General features: G+C 66.9%; 1 protein-coding gene across 1 annotated transcript in view; it reads left to right on the top strand.

Annotated features, from left to right (window-relative positions):
• Window positions 1-15727, top strand: part of ZFPM1 (zinc finger protein, FOG family member 1) — a 67510-nt gene that overhangs the window by 39806 nt on the left and 11977 nt on the right. The window contains 1 exon segment of the mRNA XM_030298766.1: window positions 13017-13150. Within this exon segment, the coding sequence (XP_030154626.1) occupies window positions 13017-13150 (134 nt within the window).

Raw genomic sequence — 15727 nt, 5'->3', positions numbered from 1 at the left:
CCTCTGGGTTGGCCCTCCTTCAGCCCGGCCCGGCCTCCCGAGGGCAAGGCCGCCTCGGGCAGGTGGGCCGGATGTGTGGGCATCCATCGGGTGTCGTGGCCTCCCTGGGGCCCCGGGCCCGTCCCTGCCCTCCCGGCGAGAGCTCACAGACATCCGGGTGCCCCTGGCTGCGCCCCACGCCACAGCCGCGAGCTCTGGCCCTGACTCCGCAGTCCCCTCCTAGGAATTTATCCCACACGGTCACCTCCGTGCGGACAGGCATAGGGTGGCGAGGATTGTCGTCGTGGCCCTGCCGACCCGCAAAATCTCTACCGGAAGAGGGAGAAACGTTTCTGAAAGCACATTCCCCGAGGATTCCTAACCGTTCTGTCGGCACGCATCTCCCTGCGCACACCGTGGGGCTGAACGGACCCCGAAGGCCGCGGCAGTAACAGCCGATCGGGGGTAACGTCGGGTGGCCCCACCGCCACCCGTCACCTTGCGACTGCCTGAGGCGGTTCTGCGCGACTTGCCCCGCCCCGCCCCAGGGCCCAGGGGCCTTGCTGGGTCTTGGAGGGCGGGCACGTGCCACCCCCGTGCCAGGTTGGAGCTGGGCACGAGCACCCCCACGGAGCCCAGCTGCGGGCACGGCCCCCCATCTGGGGCCCGGTCGGCCGCCCCGAGGGCTCCGGAGCAGAGGCGAGGTAGGAAGGAGCTGCGCCTGCTGCATGCGGGGGGCAGTGCCCTCTGTACTCGGAGCCTCCCGCCCCGCTTCCTGGACCCCTGCCCCAGCCCAGCCCCCTTCTTCCCTGCCTCCCCTTCAAGGGGCCTGAAGGACGCAGGCCTGGATGGGGTCGGACCTCTGGGTTTGAACTCCGTCACCCGCCTCGCTGTGTGGCCGGGTCCGCTCTGACCCTTGGTCTCGTCTGTGAGGAGGAGAATAACCACGCCTGTGCTGCAGGGGGGCGGGGTTGAGGGCGAGCCGATCAGTGCTGTGAAGGCAGGTGTCTGGGGTTCCACGCAGGGCAGGCCCAGGCCCTCCTCTTGTGAGTGCCTCCTTTGTGGGCGGGGCGGAGAGGAGGCTGCCTTTTCTGGAAGGATCTCTGGATCTCTGTAACCCCTGAGGGCTCTCCGGGCCACGGGTGGTGGCAGCGTCTTATTCTCCATGGTGCCGGCTGACCTCTGACCTCCATGCCTGCTGCTGCCATGCCCCCGGGGTGGAGGTAGGCACCTGCCAGGCTGGGGGCAGCACCCAGGCCGCCAGCAGTGGCAGCGGTAGGAGGGCCGTCCCGTCGGCCTTCACCCCTGCGACCACCCAGGCTCTGCCCAGACCCTCACTTGCCCACCCGCCTACCCTTCAGTTCACAGAGGAGAGGCCGGGCCCGGACCCCTGGCCGCTCCCCAACCTAGGCAGGGAACGGGGTGCGTGGCCGGGCCAGAGGCCAGGAGGTGGTGAGCTGGAGGCTGGACGGGAAGGAAGGGCCCCCGGTGGCGTCGGCCCCTGGAAAAACAGGGGGCAGGGGCCAGGACACCGATAGGAGCCAGATAAGCTGTTTGCACAGGAGGTATTTTCTTTACCTTATCACACATCCTGCTTCCAGCCCGCTGCCAGGATGAGGCGGGGCAGGGGAGAGCCAGGGACCCCCACCCCAGCGCTCAGGCCTCAGGGTCTCCCAAGGCCAGAGAACCCGGGTCCGGGAGCTGGTGGGATTGCCTCTCCCCACTCCATAACCGGGAAGACTGAGGCCCAGAGACCCAGGGCAGTTGGCTTTTCAAGAAGGCTGGAGGTACCATGAGTTCTCCCACTTCGAGGCTCCTGGAAACCGGGGTTCTCAGATCCCACGGGGCTGAGGGGAGACCTCGTCCATCGGAGGTCGTCTTGGCGGGGTGCGTCGGGCCCAGTGCGCACACTGCTAAGGGGTCTCAGGCCCCACCACCCACCCTGTCTCCTCCTGCCAGACGAGCTGCTCTTGGCCGTGCCCGAGGGGGAAGTGTCTGACGGCACAACCAGGTCCCCAAGAAGCCCCGGGTTGGGGGCTCAGGTGGGGTGATCAGAGCTCAGGGCAGCCCCCACTGTGACCGCCCCCCCGGACCTGGCTCTGAGCTGCCCGCGGGGCCCCTACCACCCACGCGGGACCCGGTCCGGATGGCCGCGGACGCTCTGCCCCTCCCAGCCCCCCGGACCCCTCTCCCTGAGCCTGCCACCCGCCCCCCCCCCCCCAGTGGTGAAGGGCCCCTGCAGGCCCCACCCTGGGCTGCTGGCCATCCCAGGAGGCCCCAGCTCCACCATTAGCTGGGGCCAGGGTTCAGCCCGATAAAGATGGGCTGTTGTTCTGTGTCAAAAAATCAATAATTTCCAGCGATGTTTCGGCGATAGGGAGGGAGGTTCACAGGCACCAGCTGGTGGGTGGGGCGGGGGCAGAGCGGGGGCTCCAGCATCTGAGGGCTGCCCTCCGTGCCACTGCCCCCCTGCTGGCTGGCGGTGCAGACCCACGGTGGTCCCAGGGCAGCTCCAGGTGACCTAGGCCGGTCGGCCTCTCTCCTTGCCTGCCCCCACCCCCTGGCAATGCCCTGCTTTGTGGACGGGCTGGGCCCTCCCCAGGGCATGTGGGCAGCCACTCTGGGCCTCCCTGTGTCTCCCCGGGGGACCGGCGCCCCTTCTCCCCGGCCTGTGGCTTCTCAGCTGCTCTGGGTCGTCCACCGCTGGCCCTGCTTCCAACCACCGTCCTCCAGACACGGGTGTCCACTGGGTCGCAGGCACTCTCAGGGCCTCCAGGACACAACCGTCAGCACCCCTAGCACTAGAGGTGACGGGAGCCCAGGGTGTGACAAGGCCAAGAGGCAGGGAGGGGCCGGTAGCCGATGGCATCGCCCCCACTGCCTGCATGGGGGACAGGCACACGGAGGTCCCCGGCCAGGCGTCCGGGGCCACGCCCCGTGGTGGGCACCGTGGCCGGCACCCACTGGCCCACGGCAGAGCTGGCCGTGGTGTGGGCCCGCCAGCCCCCTCTGTGTGGCTCCCAGGGACGCCGCCTGCCCGCCAGCTCCCCCAGGGCTCGGGCCAGCCCCACGTGACGCAGCCGCTGAGCAGTGCTTGGCGGCCGGAGGAGGGTTGGGACAAATGGCGCCACGCCCAGTGGCATAGGCCCACGTCCAGTGGCAAACGCACCTCGGGCAGGTGTGGGCTGGGCGGGCCGCCGTCGCCTCCTGGCAGGTAGGCCCCGTGCCAAGGGGAGAGAGAGGCCTCAGGGTCCGAGCTCCGGAACCCACCCCCTCCAGCCTGGCCCCCTGCGACCACCTTAGGAAGGGAGGTTCTGGGCTTGAGACCCTTTGAAAACCTCGGGCTGGGGAGAGAAGGAAGGGCCCCTGCAGGCTGGACACCTGCATCCAGGCCCAGAAGCCGGTGGGGCCACCGTGGGCAGAGGAGCTGGAGACCCTCTCGAGCGGTGGTGGGTCTGGGGTGGGGGCAGCCGGGAGTGGCCCCCGTGTGCAGTGGGTCAGGGAGGGCCCCGGGAACGGGTGCAGGGGTGGGGCGTCGTCCTGAGGAGAGGCGGTCACCCTCTCAGGGGTCATAGCCCTGCGGGAGCCAGAGCCCGGCTGTCCGGCTGTGCCATGGTGCCCCCGTGAGGCCAGAAATCCCAGCGCGTAGGTGAAATCTGAAGGATGACAGCTGTTGGTCCCCGTTTTTATACACGTCCTCAGTTCACAGGCCCTGGGCCCCCTGGCTGCCTCTCCCCAGACCCTGGCCCTCCCACAGCGGTCTGCACCTTCCGGGGACGCTCTGTGGGGTCGCCGGGGCCGGAGGCAGGGTGGAAACCCTCACCCCGGATCCCCGGGAGCCACTAATCCGTTGAGGCCTCAAGTGACTTTGCTTTGGAGGCGGTGATCGCGTGTGTGTCCGTGGCCCCCTCGCCCTGTCGTACCTGGCAGACAGCAGCACACGTCACGTGATTCCTTCCACCGTGGCCGTACTAAATGCCGTGGGGCCACTGCCTGGACACAGGGATCGTCTTCTGCCCCGCTCAGCCTCGCTGCTCCCACCTGTGAAATGGGGCCACGGCCGTGCTTCCAGATCCGCCGGGGCATCCCGGCATCCCGCATCAGGGGTGTCCCGGCCACCTGACGTTCCAGATCCGCTGTGAGTGAGGCCATGCGGCCTAGGTTGAGGTCCGAGGGACCTGGGCTCTGTGACCTCAGACAGTCCCTCAGCTTTTCCAAGTCTTGCTTTCGTCAACTGGCAAGGGGAGACGGACCCCGCCGTTGTTCCCCAACACCGTGTCCCCATAATTCACAGACGGGATCCTGGGGCCTGAGATGGGGTGGGGTCTGCCCAAAGGTGCCATGGCCACTGGCGACGGGGAGGGCTGGAATCAGGCTCTCCCCCTTTTTCCCCGACGTGGCATTCAGGTATGGCTTGGTCCAGGGCACATGCCGGCTGGCTGGCCCCACGGCTCTGGGTCTCCTGGCCCTGGGGCCCCAGTCTCTGTGGGCGTGCGTACGCTTCCCGGGGCCTGCAGGGTGGGATGGCGTGAAGGACAGCAGCCCGGGGGGCGTCTTAGCACTGTCCCAGGGGACAGTGGGCACCTCCGGCTGGTGTCCGGGTTTGGGGAGAGGCAGCATCGGGACAGGCCTCCCGCGGAGCCCCTGGCCGCCCACCGTGTACTTTGACCTCGCCGACCCACTGGAACACGGCCCCGTGCCTTCCTCGCCTCCAGCTCAGCCTGTCCCGAGTCCCCCTCCTCTGGCCTTGTGGCCCCATGTGTATACAGGAAGCAAAAACGGGCCGACAGGATGGGCCCCAGCAGGTACAGGTGTTCCCAGAAGCCGATGGGGACCCGGCCTCCTCCAGCCGGAGCACAGGAGGATTGCACGCGAGCAGGGCCGTCCAGGAGGGGGCCTTCCACGCGGCCCCTGCTTGGTGTCCCCGGGTCACCAGGCTCTGCCCTCCCAACAGGCGGGAACAGGCCCCAGATCTCCCAACGCGCCAGGGCCGAGGGTGTCCCGGCGAGCCACTGGCGGTGGCTGCCGCTGGGTCCCACTGTCGCACGCGGGCTCAGAGGCAGGGACTGGGGGCCCTGTGGTGCTGCTGGAGGTTCCGTCACCGCTGAGAGCGGGCGCTGGTAGCGTGTGTCTTAGGAGAGGCGACCCCCGGAGGGGCACGTGGGACTCTGGCGGCCTGGCTGGATGCACCTCGCCTTGTGCTGACCTGTGAGGCGGGGACTCTTCCCCCCACCCCCATTTCGCGTAAGGAATAGCCGAGCGCTGAGAGGGAGGTGACCCGTCCAGCTGGGAGGGGGCCGTGGTGGGATACAAACCAGGCTCTCGAGCCCCCGGGGCTCAGCCGGGTTGATAGGGGTCAGTCTCCTGCCCGCCCCCCCCAAGGCAGCTCTGTTCCAGAAGGGCAGGTCCGTGGTCAGCTGCTAAAGCTGCAGAGGGGACAGAGCCTGGAGGGCGGTGGCTGTGTGGGGACAGGGCCTGGACGGCGGTGGCCGCATGGGGACAGAGCCTGGATGGCGGCAGTGGCCACGTGGGGACAGAGCCTGGATGGCGGCAGTGGTCACGTGGGGACAGAGCCTGGATGGCGGTGGCTGCGTGGGGACAGAGCCTGGCTGGTGGCAGTGGCTGTGTGGGGACAGGGCCTGGACGGCGGTGGCCACATGGGGATAGAGCCTGGATGGCGGTACCCATGTGGGGACAGAGCCTGAAGGGCGGTGGCTGTGTGAGGACAGGGCCTGGAGGACGGTGGCCATGTGGGGACAGCCTGGACAGTGGCGGTGGCCGTGTGGGGACAGTCTGGATGGTGGTGGCCGCGTGGGGCAGAGCCTGGAAGGCAGTGGTGGTCGTGTGGGGACAGGGCCTGGACGGTGGCAGTGATCATGTGGGGACAGGGCCTGGACAGTAGTGGCCACGTGGGGCAGAGCCTGGATGGTGGCAGTGGCCACGTGGGGACAGGGCCTGGAGGGCGGTGGCCACGTGGGGGCAGCCTGGATGGCAGTGGCTGCGTGGGGCAGAGCCTGGATGGCGGCAGTGGCCACGTGGGGACAGAGCCTGGATGGCGGTGGCCACGTGGGGCAGAGCCTGGAAGGCGGTGGTGGCCGTGTGGGGACAGGGCCTGGAGGGCGGTGGCCACATGGGGACAGCCTGGACGGCAGTAGCCACGTGAGGACAGCCTGGATGGCAGTGGCCATGTTGGGACAGAGCCTGGATGGTGGTGGCCGTGTGGGGACAGGGCCTGGAGGGCAGTGGTGGCCGTGTGGGGACACAGCCTGGACGGCGACAGTGGCCGTATGGGGACAGAACCTGGAGGGCGGTGGTGGCCGTGTGGGGACAGTCTGGATGGTGGTGGCCGCGTGGGGCAGAGCCTGGAAGGCAGTGGTGGTCGTGTGGGGACAGGGCCTGGACGGTGGCAGTGGTCATGTGGGGACAGGGCCTGGACAGTAGTGGCCACGTGGGGCAGAGCCTGGATGGTTGGCAGTGGCCACGTGGGGACAGGGCCTGGAGGGCGGTGGCCACGTGGGGACAGCCTGGATGGCAGTGGCTGCGTGGGGACAGAGCCTGGACGGTGGCAGTGGTCACGTGGGGACAGAGCCTGGATGGCGGTGGCCACGTGGGGCAGAGCCTGGAAGGTGGTGGTGGCCGTGTGGGGACAGGGCCTGGAGGGTGGTGGCCGCATGGGGACAGAGCCTGGATGGTAGTAGCCACGTGGGGACAGCCTGGATGGCAGCGGCCATGTTGGGACAGAGCCTGGATGGTGGTGGCCATGTGGGGACAGGGCCTGGATGGCGGCAGTGGCCGCGTGGGGACAGAGCCTGGATGGCGACAGTGGCCGTGTGGGGACAGAGCCTGGACGGCGGCGGTGGCCGTGTGGGGACAGAGCCCGGACGGCGGCACTGGCCATTTTGGGACAGAGCCCGGATGGTGGTGGCTGTGTGGGGACAGTCTGGACGGTGGCGGTGGCCATGTGGGGACAGCCTGGACGGTGGCGGTGGCCGTGTGGGGACAGTCTGGATGGTGGTGGCCGTGTGGGGACAGAGCCTGGAGGGCGACAGTGGCCGCGTGGGGACAGCTTAGACAGCGGTGGCCGCGTGAGGACAGAGCCTGGAGGGCATCAGTGGCCGCGTGGGGACAGCCTAGACGGCGGTGGCCCCGTGAGGCAGGAGGGGGAGCCACCCGACCTCTCGGTCTTTCTAGCACCTCACCGGCCTCCGAGCTCAGGGCCTTCCCAGTCAGGAGGGTTCAGTTGGGGGCAGAAAAGGGACTGGCCTTCACAGCCAGTGACCTTGGCCCAGGCCGCTAGCCCGATGCTCCAGGCCCTGGGCGTCCAGGGAGCACGTCTGTGCGAGCGTGCGAGCAGGGGGCCTGCCTGGCTCCTCGCTGAGGGACAGCCTGTGCCAGCCGGGCCCAGGCCCGGGGGGGACAGAGGCCGGCTCGCCTCACCCCGCGCCGCCCCGCTCGCCCCCGTCGGCCCCGGCCCGCCGTGTGACCTTGAGAGAGTCCCTCGCCCTCTCCGGGCCTGGTTTCCATGTCGGTACGGGACGTGTTGGAAGTACACACAGCCTCCCAGCCTGCCCCGCTCTGGGCCCACGCCCGCGGAGACTTCTAGAACCCCACAGGGTGGGGCCAGCCGGCCCCTGGAGCTTTCTTCCGCTCCCTCTCCCTCTTTTTCTCTCCCTTTTTTTTGACTTTTATCAAAGGCAAACAGCGCGATCCCTGAGATAGGGCCGCTCCCGATGAAGCTGGGGCCAGCTGGCCCGTGGGAGCCACAGGGCGGGGCCCGGCGACGGGCGGGTTAGATCGGTGAGCGCTGGCGGTGACCCCGGGCCCTCCTGCGGCCCCAGAGCCCACCGTGCAGGGCGGGGCCCGCGGGGCCGCCGGACTTTGCGCTCCGGAAGCCACCAGCCGGCAGCACGAGCACAGTTTGGCTCCTGGAAGGAGCAGCCAGCCGGTGGGGTGCAGGGGCAGCCCCCGAGCTCGGACACTCCCACGCACCGCAGGGCTGCCCCGAGTCAGAGCCACGAGCCAGCCTCTGGGGTGGGGGGGTGGGGGGGCGGGGGGCTGAGACCTGGTGGGCCCTGAGGCCGCACGGTCTGGGCGGGAGCCCTGGCTCTCCCGTCGGAAAGGAGGTCGGGTCCGGTCCGGGCAGGGTGGCTGTGCCCCCGTGGGACCCCGCGCCCTCTGGGCTGCTTCCGCGGGACGGAGAGACCGGGGCCTCCTCGAGCACCGCGCACGCGGTTGAGGCTGACCGCGAGGGCTCCGGGGCGTGAGGCAGGGCTGGGGCCCAGACCTCAGTTCTGTCACCCGGCCACCCCCTCCGCCAGGCCCCCCGAAGCGGATCCCGAGCCGGCCTCCTTTGTCCCCTGGGGATGCCGTCAGAGGGCTTTGAGACCTAAGCAGACGCTTAAATCATATAAGTATGCAGAGGCTGAATCCTCTCCTCTGGTTCCTCACAGACGCTTGGGGGGCGAAATTGAATCCCCGTGCGCCGTGTTTGTTCCGGAAATAACGTGTGTGGGTTGTTGGCCAGGATGAATGAGTCTTTGTCCTGATGCTGTGTCTGTAGTGACAGCCTGACCCCCACGGAGGGAGACCGTGACAGAAGGGGAAACTGAGGACACGGCGGGAAGAGTCGACCACAGGACAGGACAGGACAGGACAGGGAGGGTCTGGCCCGCCACGAGCTCCCGCCGCCTGCATCCCGCCAGAGCAGGGTGTCAAGGCCCTGGCCGTGAGCACGGCTGGGGCTCCGGGTCACACCTCCCCTCCCTGTCCCGTGCCTTGAGCCAGTAGCTTCACCCCTCTGAGCCTCGATTACCCCTCTCTCTGTACACGGGGGGGAGGAACTCCAGTGTGGCGGGAAGGACTGCCTGCCAACTGTCCCAAGCCCTTGGCTGAGGCCCGCCGAGCGGGGGCCGGGAACCGTGTTGGGATCACCCTCGTGTCTAGCCGAGGGGACGGAAGCCAAGGCACGGAGAGCCGGAAGGTCATGGCCAGGACCTAGCTGGAGCTGGTGCCTCTGTCCCGCTCACCCCCGCTGCTCCGGAGCCCGGAAGAAACAGGGATCACGGGAGGCTGCCGGGAAGGAGGACACCTCCACCTGGAAGCCCGCTCCAGCTGGCCCACCCTCACGGCTGTCACCGCTCGCGTCTCCCGAGAGACCCAGAGGGCAGAGGCTGTGCCTGCCCCGGGTGTGACTGAGCGCTGAGCCAGGATTCCAGAGACCCGGGTTCTGTGCCCCCTACAGCCAGAGCCTGCGGTGTGGCTTGGGTGCTCATGGCCCCAGGTCCCTGTGGGTGTGGTTGGGAGCCGCCTCCGTGGCTGCCACGGGTCCTCCCTCCGGCTGGCTGTCGTAGAGGCTGTTTAAAAATAACCGTGTTTTCCTGCCTGTCCGTCTTCCTGCCAGCTCCTCCCCCCCGGCTCAGTGCCTCCCACCCCTGAGGCCCCTTGCCCTCACTCATTTACACTTTTATTCACTCTGGGCCAGGAATAGGTACCCTTCTCCCCTCTGTTTTCTGATGCAGGTTTACTTCTGCTCAGAGAGGGTCTCTGGCGGATGCTAACTGGGCTCTGATACCGCTTGGCCCTCTCTCAGCTACGCAAGGGGTTGGACAGGAACCGTTTGCTGGAAATAAGTTATCTGAGCACGTGGATGTTGAACATCACCAGGGCCACCGGGTACAGTTGCACAGGTTGTGCACTTCGTCATCACCCCGCAAATGCTCGGCCCCTCAGAACCAGCCTCCCCGAACCAGGGAGGTGGGTTATTATGGTGACCGTTGCCCTATCCCCAGCCCAGGTTTCCCCATTCCCTGGCCGCCTCACCTCTCCCAGGCCTTGACCAGCCCCCAGCAAGCCCTGAGTGGTGGGTTCTGCCCTCAGGCATGCAGAATGGCAGCCTTTATCGGGAGCCAGCCCACCCTCTGGCGGTGCAAGATACCCAAAGATGGACCGGCTGCCGTGGGAAACGCCAGCCACGCTGTTATCTGGGAGGCTCGGCCTGCCGGCCCTGGGGCTCCGATTAGGGAGCATGGCTCTTTGCCTGTGGGTGCCCGGTGGGCGGGGTGCGGAGGCACCCTGGCTCTGCCCCTTTCCTCCGTCGCCGCCAGGGCTGGGGGCCCCGAGAGAGAAACCTCAGGACTGTGCAGGTGTGACCAGCCAGGGACAGCCCGGGAAGCCAGGTCGCCCCCACGCCTCCTCTGCCCTCGGGGACCCCCGGGCCGGCCACCCACGCGCTGGATCCTGAGTTCTTCCTCCCACGGGAAGGGGGGCCCGTCAGCCTCGGGTGGAAGGCGTCGTCGGGGGGAGGGGGGAGCTCGGTGCCCCACAAGGCCAGGATGTTTCAGATGTCCTAGACACTGACAGGGGAAGTAGGTGAAGACAGGAGTCACGGTCACCATCCCTGTCTTGTCTGTGGTCCCGGCAGAAGGGAGGTCCAGAGAGGCAAGCGGGCATCCCTGTTCAGAGCCCACGCGCAGGCCGACCAGCGGTTTCTGGCTGTCTGGATACGGGCAGGCCGCGTCGGGGTTCTGGACGATTCCCCCTTGACCCGCCGCCACGAGTAGGGGAGCAGGGGTGCGGGGCACAGGCTCGTGCCGCGTGGGCTCTGACCCATCGGACGGCCTGACAGAAGAGTGGATGGAAAAGTGAGTACCCGGCGAGCTCACCTTTAGGTGGCCCTGTACTCCCCATCCCTCCCTCACACATGCCGTCCCCTGAGGGCTGGCCAGCAGGGGGGACCGGAGGTCCAGTATGCGCAGAATCCAGGGGGCATCCTCCCGCCAGCCATGTGGCCTCTTGGGGCCCCAGCATCCTTGTCCGTGTGGGGGATGTTAGCAGACAACCGACTTCGTAGGCGCATTTGAGCAGAGGTGGGTGACTTCGTGCTGGCCAGACACACCCCTGCCCCTGAGGACGGCCCCCGTGGGGCCAGGGAGGGGGTGGGCTGTGGGCAGAGCCCTGGGCTGGGACCCAGGTGTCCTGGGCGGGTCTGCAAGGGACACGGCCCCTCATGGGTGAGCTGCAAAGTGACAGTGCCAGCCTCTGCCCCCCTCTCTGGGGGGGGGGGGGGCTGGTAAAGGGGTGCCGGCCTCCTCGGCCTCATCCTGGTCCCCTGCCATCTTATCTGCCCCGGGGAAGACAAGGACCCAGTTAGAACGTTTTAGCCGGGCCTCCTGGCGTATTTACACGTTATCTCTGCCATTAGGCTGGCAGTTATCTGATAATCGGGCCCATTAAGGCCACAGCCTGCCTGATCGGGGCTCCAGGAAGTGGGGCCGCGGCCGCAGCGCTCGCTTGGGGACCAGGCCAGGCCACGTGAAGCCTCTGTGGGCCCAGGCAGCCCGGACGGCATCCGAGGCACAAGGCAGCCCGGACTTCCTGGGCAGAGTGTGTGGGATCTGGGAAGGGACGGCACTCTGAGGGCACGCCCACCCCCGGCCCCTTGTCCTGGGAGGACACCGAGGCCCTGGGCGGGCAGGAAACGTGCCAGGCGTGGGTCTCCCAGGGCGGCCCTGACAATTGTGTACAACCTTGGGGCCTTAAAACATCAGACATCTGCTCTCTCCCAGCGCTGGGGCCAGAAGCCCCCAGCCAAGGTGTGCCTGGCCCACGCTCCCTCCGGAGGCTCCAGGGGAGGGTCCTTCTGCCCCTCACAGTTCCCGGGGCCCCGTGTGCGGCTTCCTCCCGACCCATCACTCTGGTCTCTGCCTGTCCTCACGGGGCCCTCTTCCCTTGTCTCTTCTGTGTCATTTATAAGGACATTTGTCATAGGATTTAGGGTCCCATCAGATAATCCGGGATGGTCTCATCTTGAGCTCCTGACTTGATCACATCTGCACAGACCCTTTTTCCAAATAAGGGCACGTGCACGGGTTCCTGGTGGATGTATCTTCTGGGGGCCGACATTCGGCCACTACGGAAAGTCATGTGGCCCGTGCAGCGAGGCCGGGCCAAATCGCAGTCCTGCCCGAGTGAGAATGACGGTCTCAGGGGCTCACAACAGAGGCCCATCTGTCTGTATAAACGTAACAGAATCCGGCGGGGGGGCCGTGCACCAAGTGCCGCGGGAGCCACCGCCTGGGCCACGGGAGCTGCGGGAGCCCGGAGCGTTTGCACCCCCAGCCCTGTGGCATGGGCGGCGTCGGCCCCTGAGCGCCCACACCCTCGGCTCAGGGAGACCACGCAGAGAGGTAGCAAGACTCAGCACCTAGACCTTTCCAGAAAGCAGGTGGCCCCTTGATGAATGAGTAGAAGTTGGCAGAGGAAGAAACCGGTGTTTGAAGTTGGGGCACAGGGGCATCAGCATTTGAGGGTCCCCACCCGTCCCTGCTGATCTGCAAGGAGTGAGCGGAGCCAACATCAGGGCCACTCAGGTGCAGATTCTGGCTTTGCTGAGCCTTTGGGGGGAGAGCTCGGTGCTTTGACTTGGTTTCCCCTCTGTGGACCCTGTGCTAAGGGTGTCGCTAGACTCACGCGGCCAAGCCTCGCGCAGCCCCAGGAAGAAGGAAGTATTGGGGTCCCCGTCTCAGAGATGTGGAAATCGAGGCCCCGCATTTCCACAGCTGCCCGCACAGGCTTGCTCTGTGGATCTGGGGGGGGGGGGGGGCTCAATCCAATGGGGGCGGGGCTGGGAGGACCGTACGGAGGGACAGGGGGCAAGCCTCGTGGACGTCACGTCCTCTGCTCTGCACCGTCTCCGGCGGAAGCAGCAGGGATCGCGTCCCCGACCCGGGAAAGCTGGCCGGCAGTGCCCCGGGCTGCGTGAGACACGTGTCCTAACGGAGCAGCCCTGGTCCCCTGCTCCGGTGCGGCTCAGGAACCCCGTCCTGCCCCTCGCCGTCTCCCAGGCAAGGGCCTGCTGCAGAGGCTGGCCGGCCCCCCGGGGATCTCAGGCCCCGGCCCCCCCCCCCCCCCGCCGCCGCCGTGGCCGCTCCTCGTGGGGACTGGGGGGCTGCAGAGCGGGACTGCACCTGGCTGGGTGGCGGCGCCGGGTGGTCCCCTCCACTGGGCCCGCCTCACAGCCCCCGTGTTTCTCCCCACAGACGAGCTGGAGCCGGTGCTACAGGACGGGCAGAGGCGCGTGCGGGCTCGACGCAGCCTGGCCGAGGGGCTGTCCTGGGGCCCCTTCCGTGGGAACATCCAGAGCAAAGCCCCGTCCCCTGGGCAGGTGCAACCGGTAAGGAGCCCCGGCCGCAGCAGCCCAGCCACCAGCTGCAGGGCAGAGTCCAGCCCGGGGCACAGACCCCCTCTGCCCCGGGAGCTGAGTCCAGGCTACACTCCAGCCCGGGAACACCTGCCACTCCGTGTGCGGTGCGTCGGAGATGGGGACCGGAGACACTGGGACCAGGAAGGCGGGAAGGAGCGCAGGGGAGGCTTCCTGGAGGAGGGGTTCTTCACGTGGGCCCTTGATGGATGACTAGAGGTTGGCAAAACAGAGGGAGAAGCTGGTGTTTGAACTTGGGGAGGCAACGAGGAACCGAGTGGGGATCCAGGCCTGGCCTTTGTGGGCGGGGCACGTGAGACGCTTCTGTCGCAGCCGGGGGACCCCTGCGGCAGAGGCCGAGATGCACGTTTTCCCCTGGGTCCTCCCCACGACAGCCGAGGGTGCCTCTGGTGCCCCGGTGTCCTTGCCTCCCTGCGCTTTCCGACCTCCGTCTGTAACCAGGTGGCCCCCCTGGGTCTTGTCGCTTGCGTCTTCCTGCAGGGACACAAAGGCTCCCTTTAAATACATTTCAGGGGAGCGGGTGGCGTGGTCAGTTAAGTGTCCATCCGACTCTTGATCTCAGCTCAGGTCTTTTTTTTTTTTTTTTTTTTTTTTAAGTGTATTTATTTATTTTGGGAGACAGAGAGAGTGAGCAGGGGAGGGGCAGAGAGAGGGGGAGAGAGAGAGAGAGAGAGAGAGAGAGAGAGAGAGAGAGAGAATCCCAAGCAGGCCCCACGCTGACAGCGCAGAGCCCGACGCGGGGCTCGAACTCACAAACCGTGATATGGTGCTCTGAGCCACAATCGAGAGCCAGATGCTTAACAGACTGAACCACCCAGGCGCCCCGTTCTCAGCTCAGGTCTTAATCTCAGGGTCGTGAGTCCGGGCCTGAATTAGGTATGGAGCCTACTTAAAAATAGATAGATACGTTTTGGTCAGGAAAGGGCACGGATGTGCGGGCCGATTAAGTACGTTGGGGGCAGCAGAATGGGCAGCATGGGTGTGACGGGAACCAGGAGGGGCCTGGCCGTGCCACTGCTCAAGAAACACCTCCGAGCCCTATTGCCACTCGTCTAAAAGGCCCGGAGGCGCCCTGGGTCGGTCCCCTCGAGCCCGGGCTCAAGGAACCCAACGTGCGGCCATTGCCCTTTTTGGTTCCCGAAGCTGCATTCGGGTGTGATCTGAACCAGGCGCACCCTGGCTGCCAGGTGCCCCGCAGTGCTGGGCCTCCTGGTCCCCAGGCCCCGAGTGTGGGCCTCTGGCTGGCCTCCGTGTTGTCCGCAGGCAGCGGCACGGCTGGGAGGGGACCCCCATACCGCGAGGTCAAACGCCGCCCTGACTACCCTGTCCGGCTCCAGCCTGGGAGTCAGAGCCCCTGTTTCTCAGCCACAGAAACCCGGGTCCCGGGAACTCGGCCTGCAGCGTGTCCGCCGGGCAGGCCGGGGGGCCGCAGGCAGAGTTTCCAGCTGCAGACCCTCAGACCACCGTCCACAGCCCCCACCCCACCCCGAGTCAGGCTCTTGAGCTGGGGCCTGGCCTCAGGAGGTTGGAGCAGCTCCCCCAACCTGAGGCCCCCTGGGCCACCCACACTGCCCGGCACAGCCCAGCGGCCGTGCTCAGAGAAGCGGATGCTGGCCCAGGACCAAGGGCTCCCGGCTGCGTGGCCAGACCATCCCCGTGGCGTTGGGTCCACATCCCAAGGTCTCCTCCCTCATAGCCGTTTCGGTCCCGGGCAGGCTCCTGTCCTCTTTGAGCTTCTGTTTCCTCAGCCTTTGGGACCTCGGTGGGGACACAGGGAGGCCCTGAAGGGTCCCGGAGGCCTGAGCCTGCAGACCCTCCGACCCCCCTGCAGAGGAGAGGGTGGGCGGGCAGAGCCGCGGCTTGTCCGTGAAGCTCCCGGGGCAGCCGTGCAGATTCCACGGGACGATGTGCACGCGGCGCCCAGCACAGGGCATGGCTTGCTCGGCGGGCAGTGTGGCCAGCCGCCCCGCGGGACGGATGACCCTCTTGTCCCAGGGCTCAAGCAGGGAGAATGCAGCGGAAGCTCCGAGGTCGATGTTGGCTCCGTAAAAGGCGCCTGGCTTGGGTTCCACTAAGTGGACAGAAGCTACGGTGTTCAGAGCAGTCTCGTGAGGCAGTGAGCTCCCCATCACTGGAGGCATACAAGCAGAAGTTGACTTTTCAGAGCACAGGCTACGGAGGGGCAGTTAATGGTTGGAAGGACGAGTAGGTGGGCTGGGAGCCCCCCCATCCTGGGCTCTGAGTTCTCATAAGCTATGACAAGATAAAGGGGTGTGGCTGAGTGTGGCCTGCGCCTCTGTCCTCTGGTCCCTCCTCTGGGGACAGTCAGTCCCTTCCAGGATGGACGTGTATGCTCCAGACCGCCCCCCAACACACACACACATTGAGGTGTGCCCATCCTCATGCACAGGCCCTGGTCTTCCTCCCCTACAGCATAGGAGGCAGCTCCCCATTTCACAGATGAGGAAACTGAGGCTCCGATAGGTTGAATGACGCTAAAATGACCGGGATCCGATAGCAGAGGGAGCG

Source organism: Lynx canadensis, chromosome E2 (genome assembly GCF_007474595.2).
Source record: "Lynx canadensis isolate LIC74 chromosome E2, mLynCan4.pri.v2, whole genome shotgun sequence".
In the NCBI taxonomy this organism is placed as follows: domain Eukaryota; kingdom Metazoa; phylum Chordata; class Mammalia; order Carnivora; family Felidae; genus Lynx; species Lynx canadensis.
The sequence above is the reverse complement of the archived record's forward strand: the minus strand, read 5'-3'. Positions and strand labels throughout refer to the sequence as shown.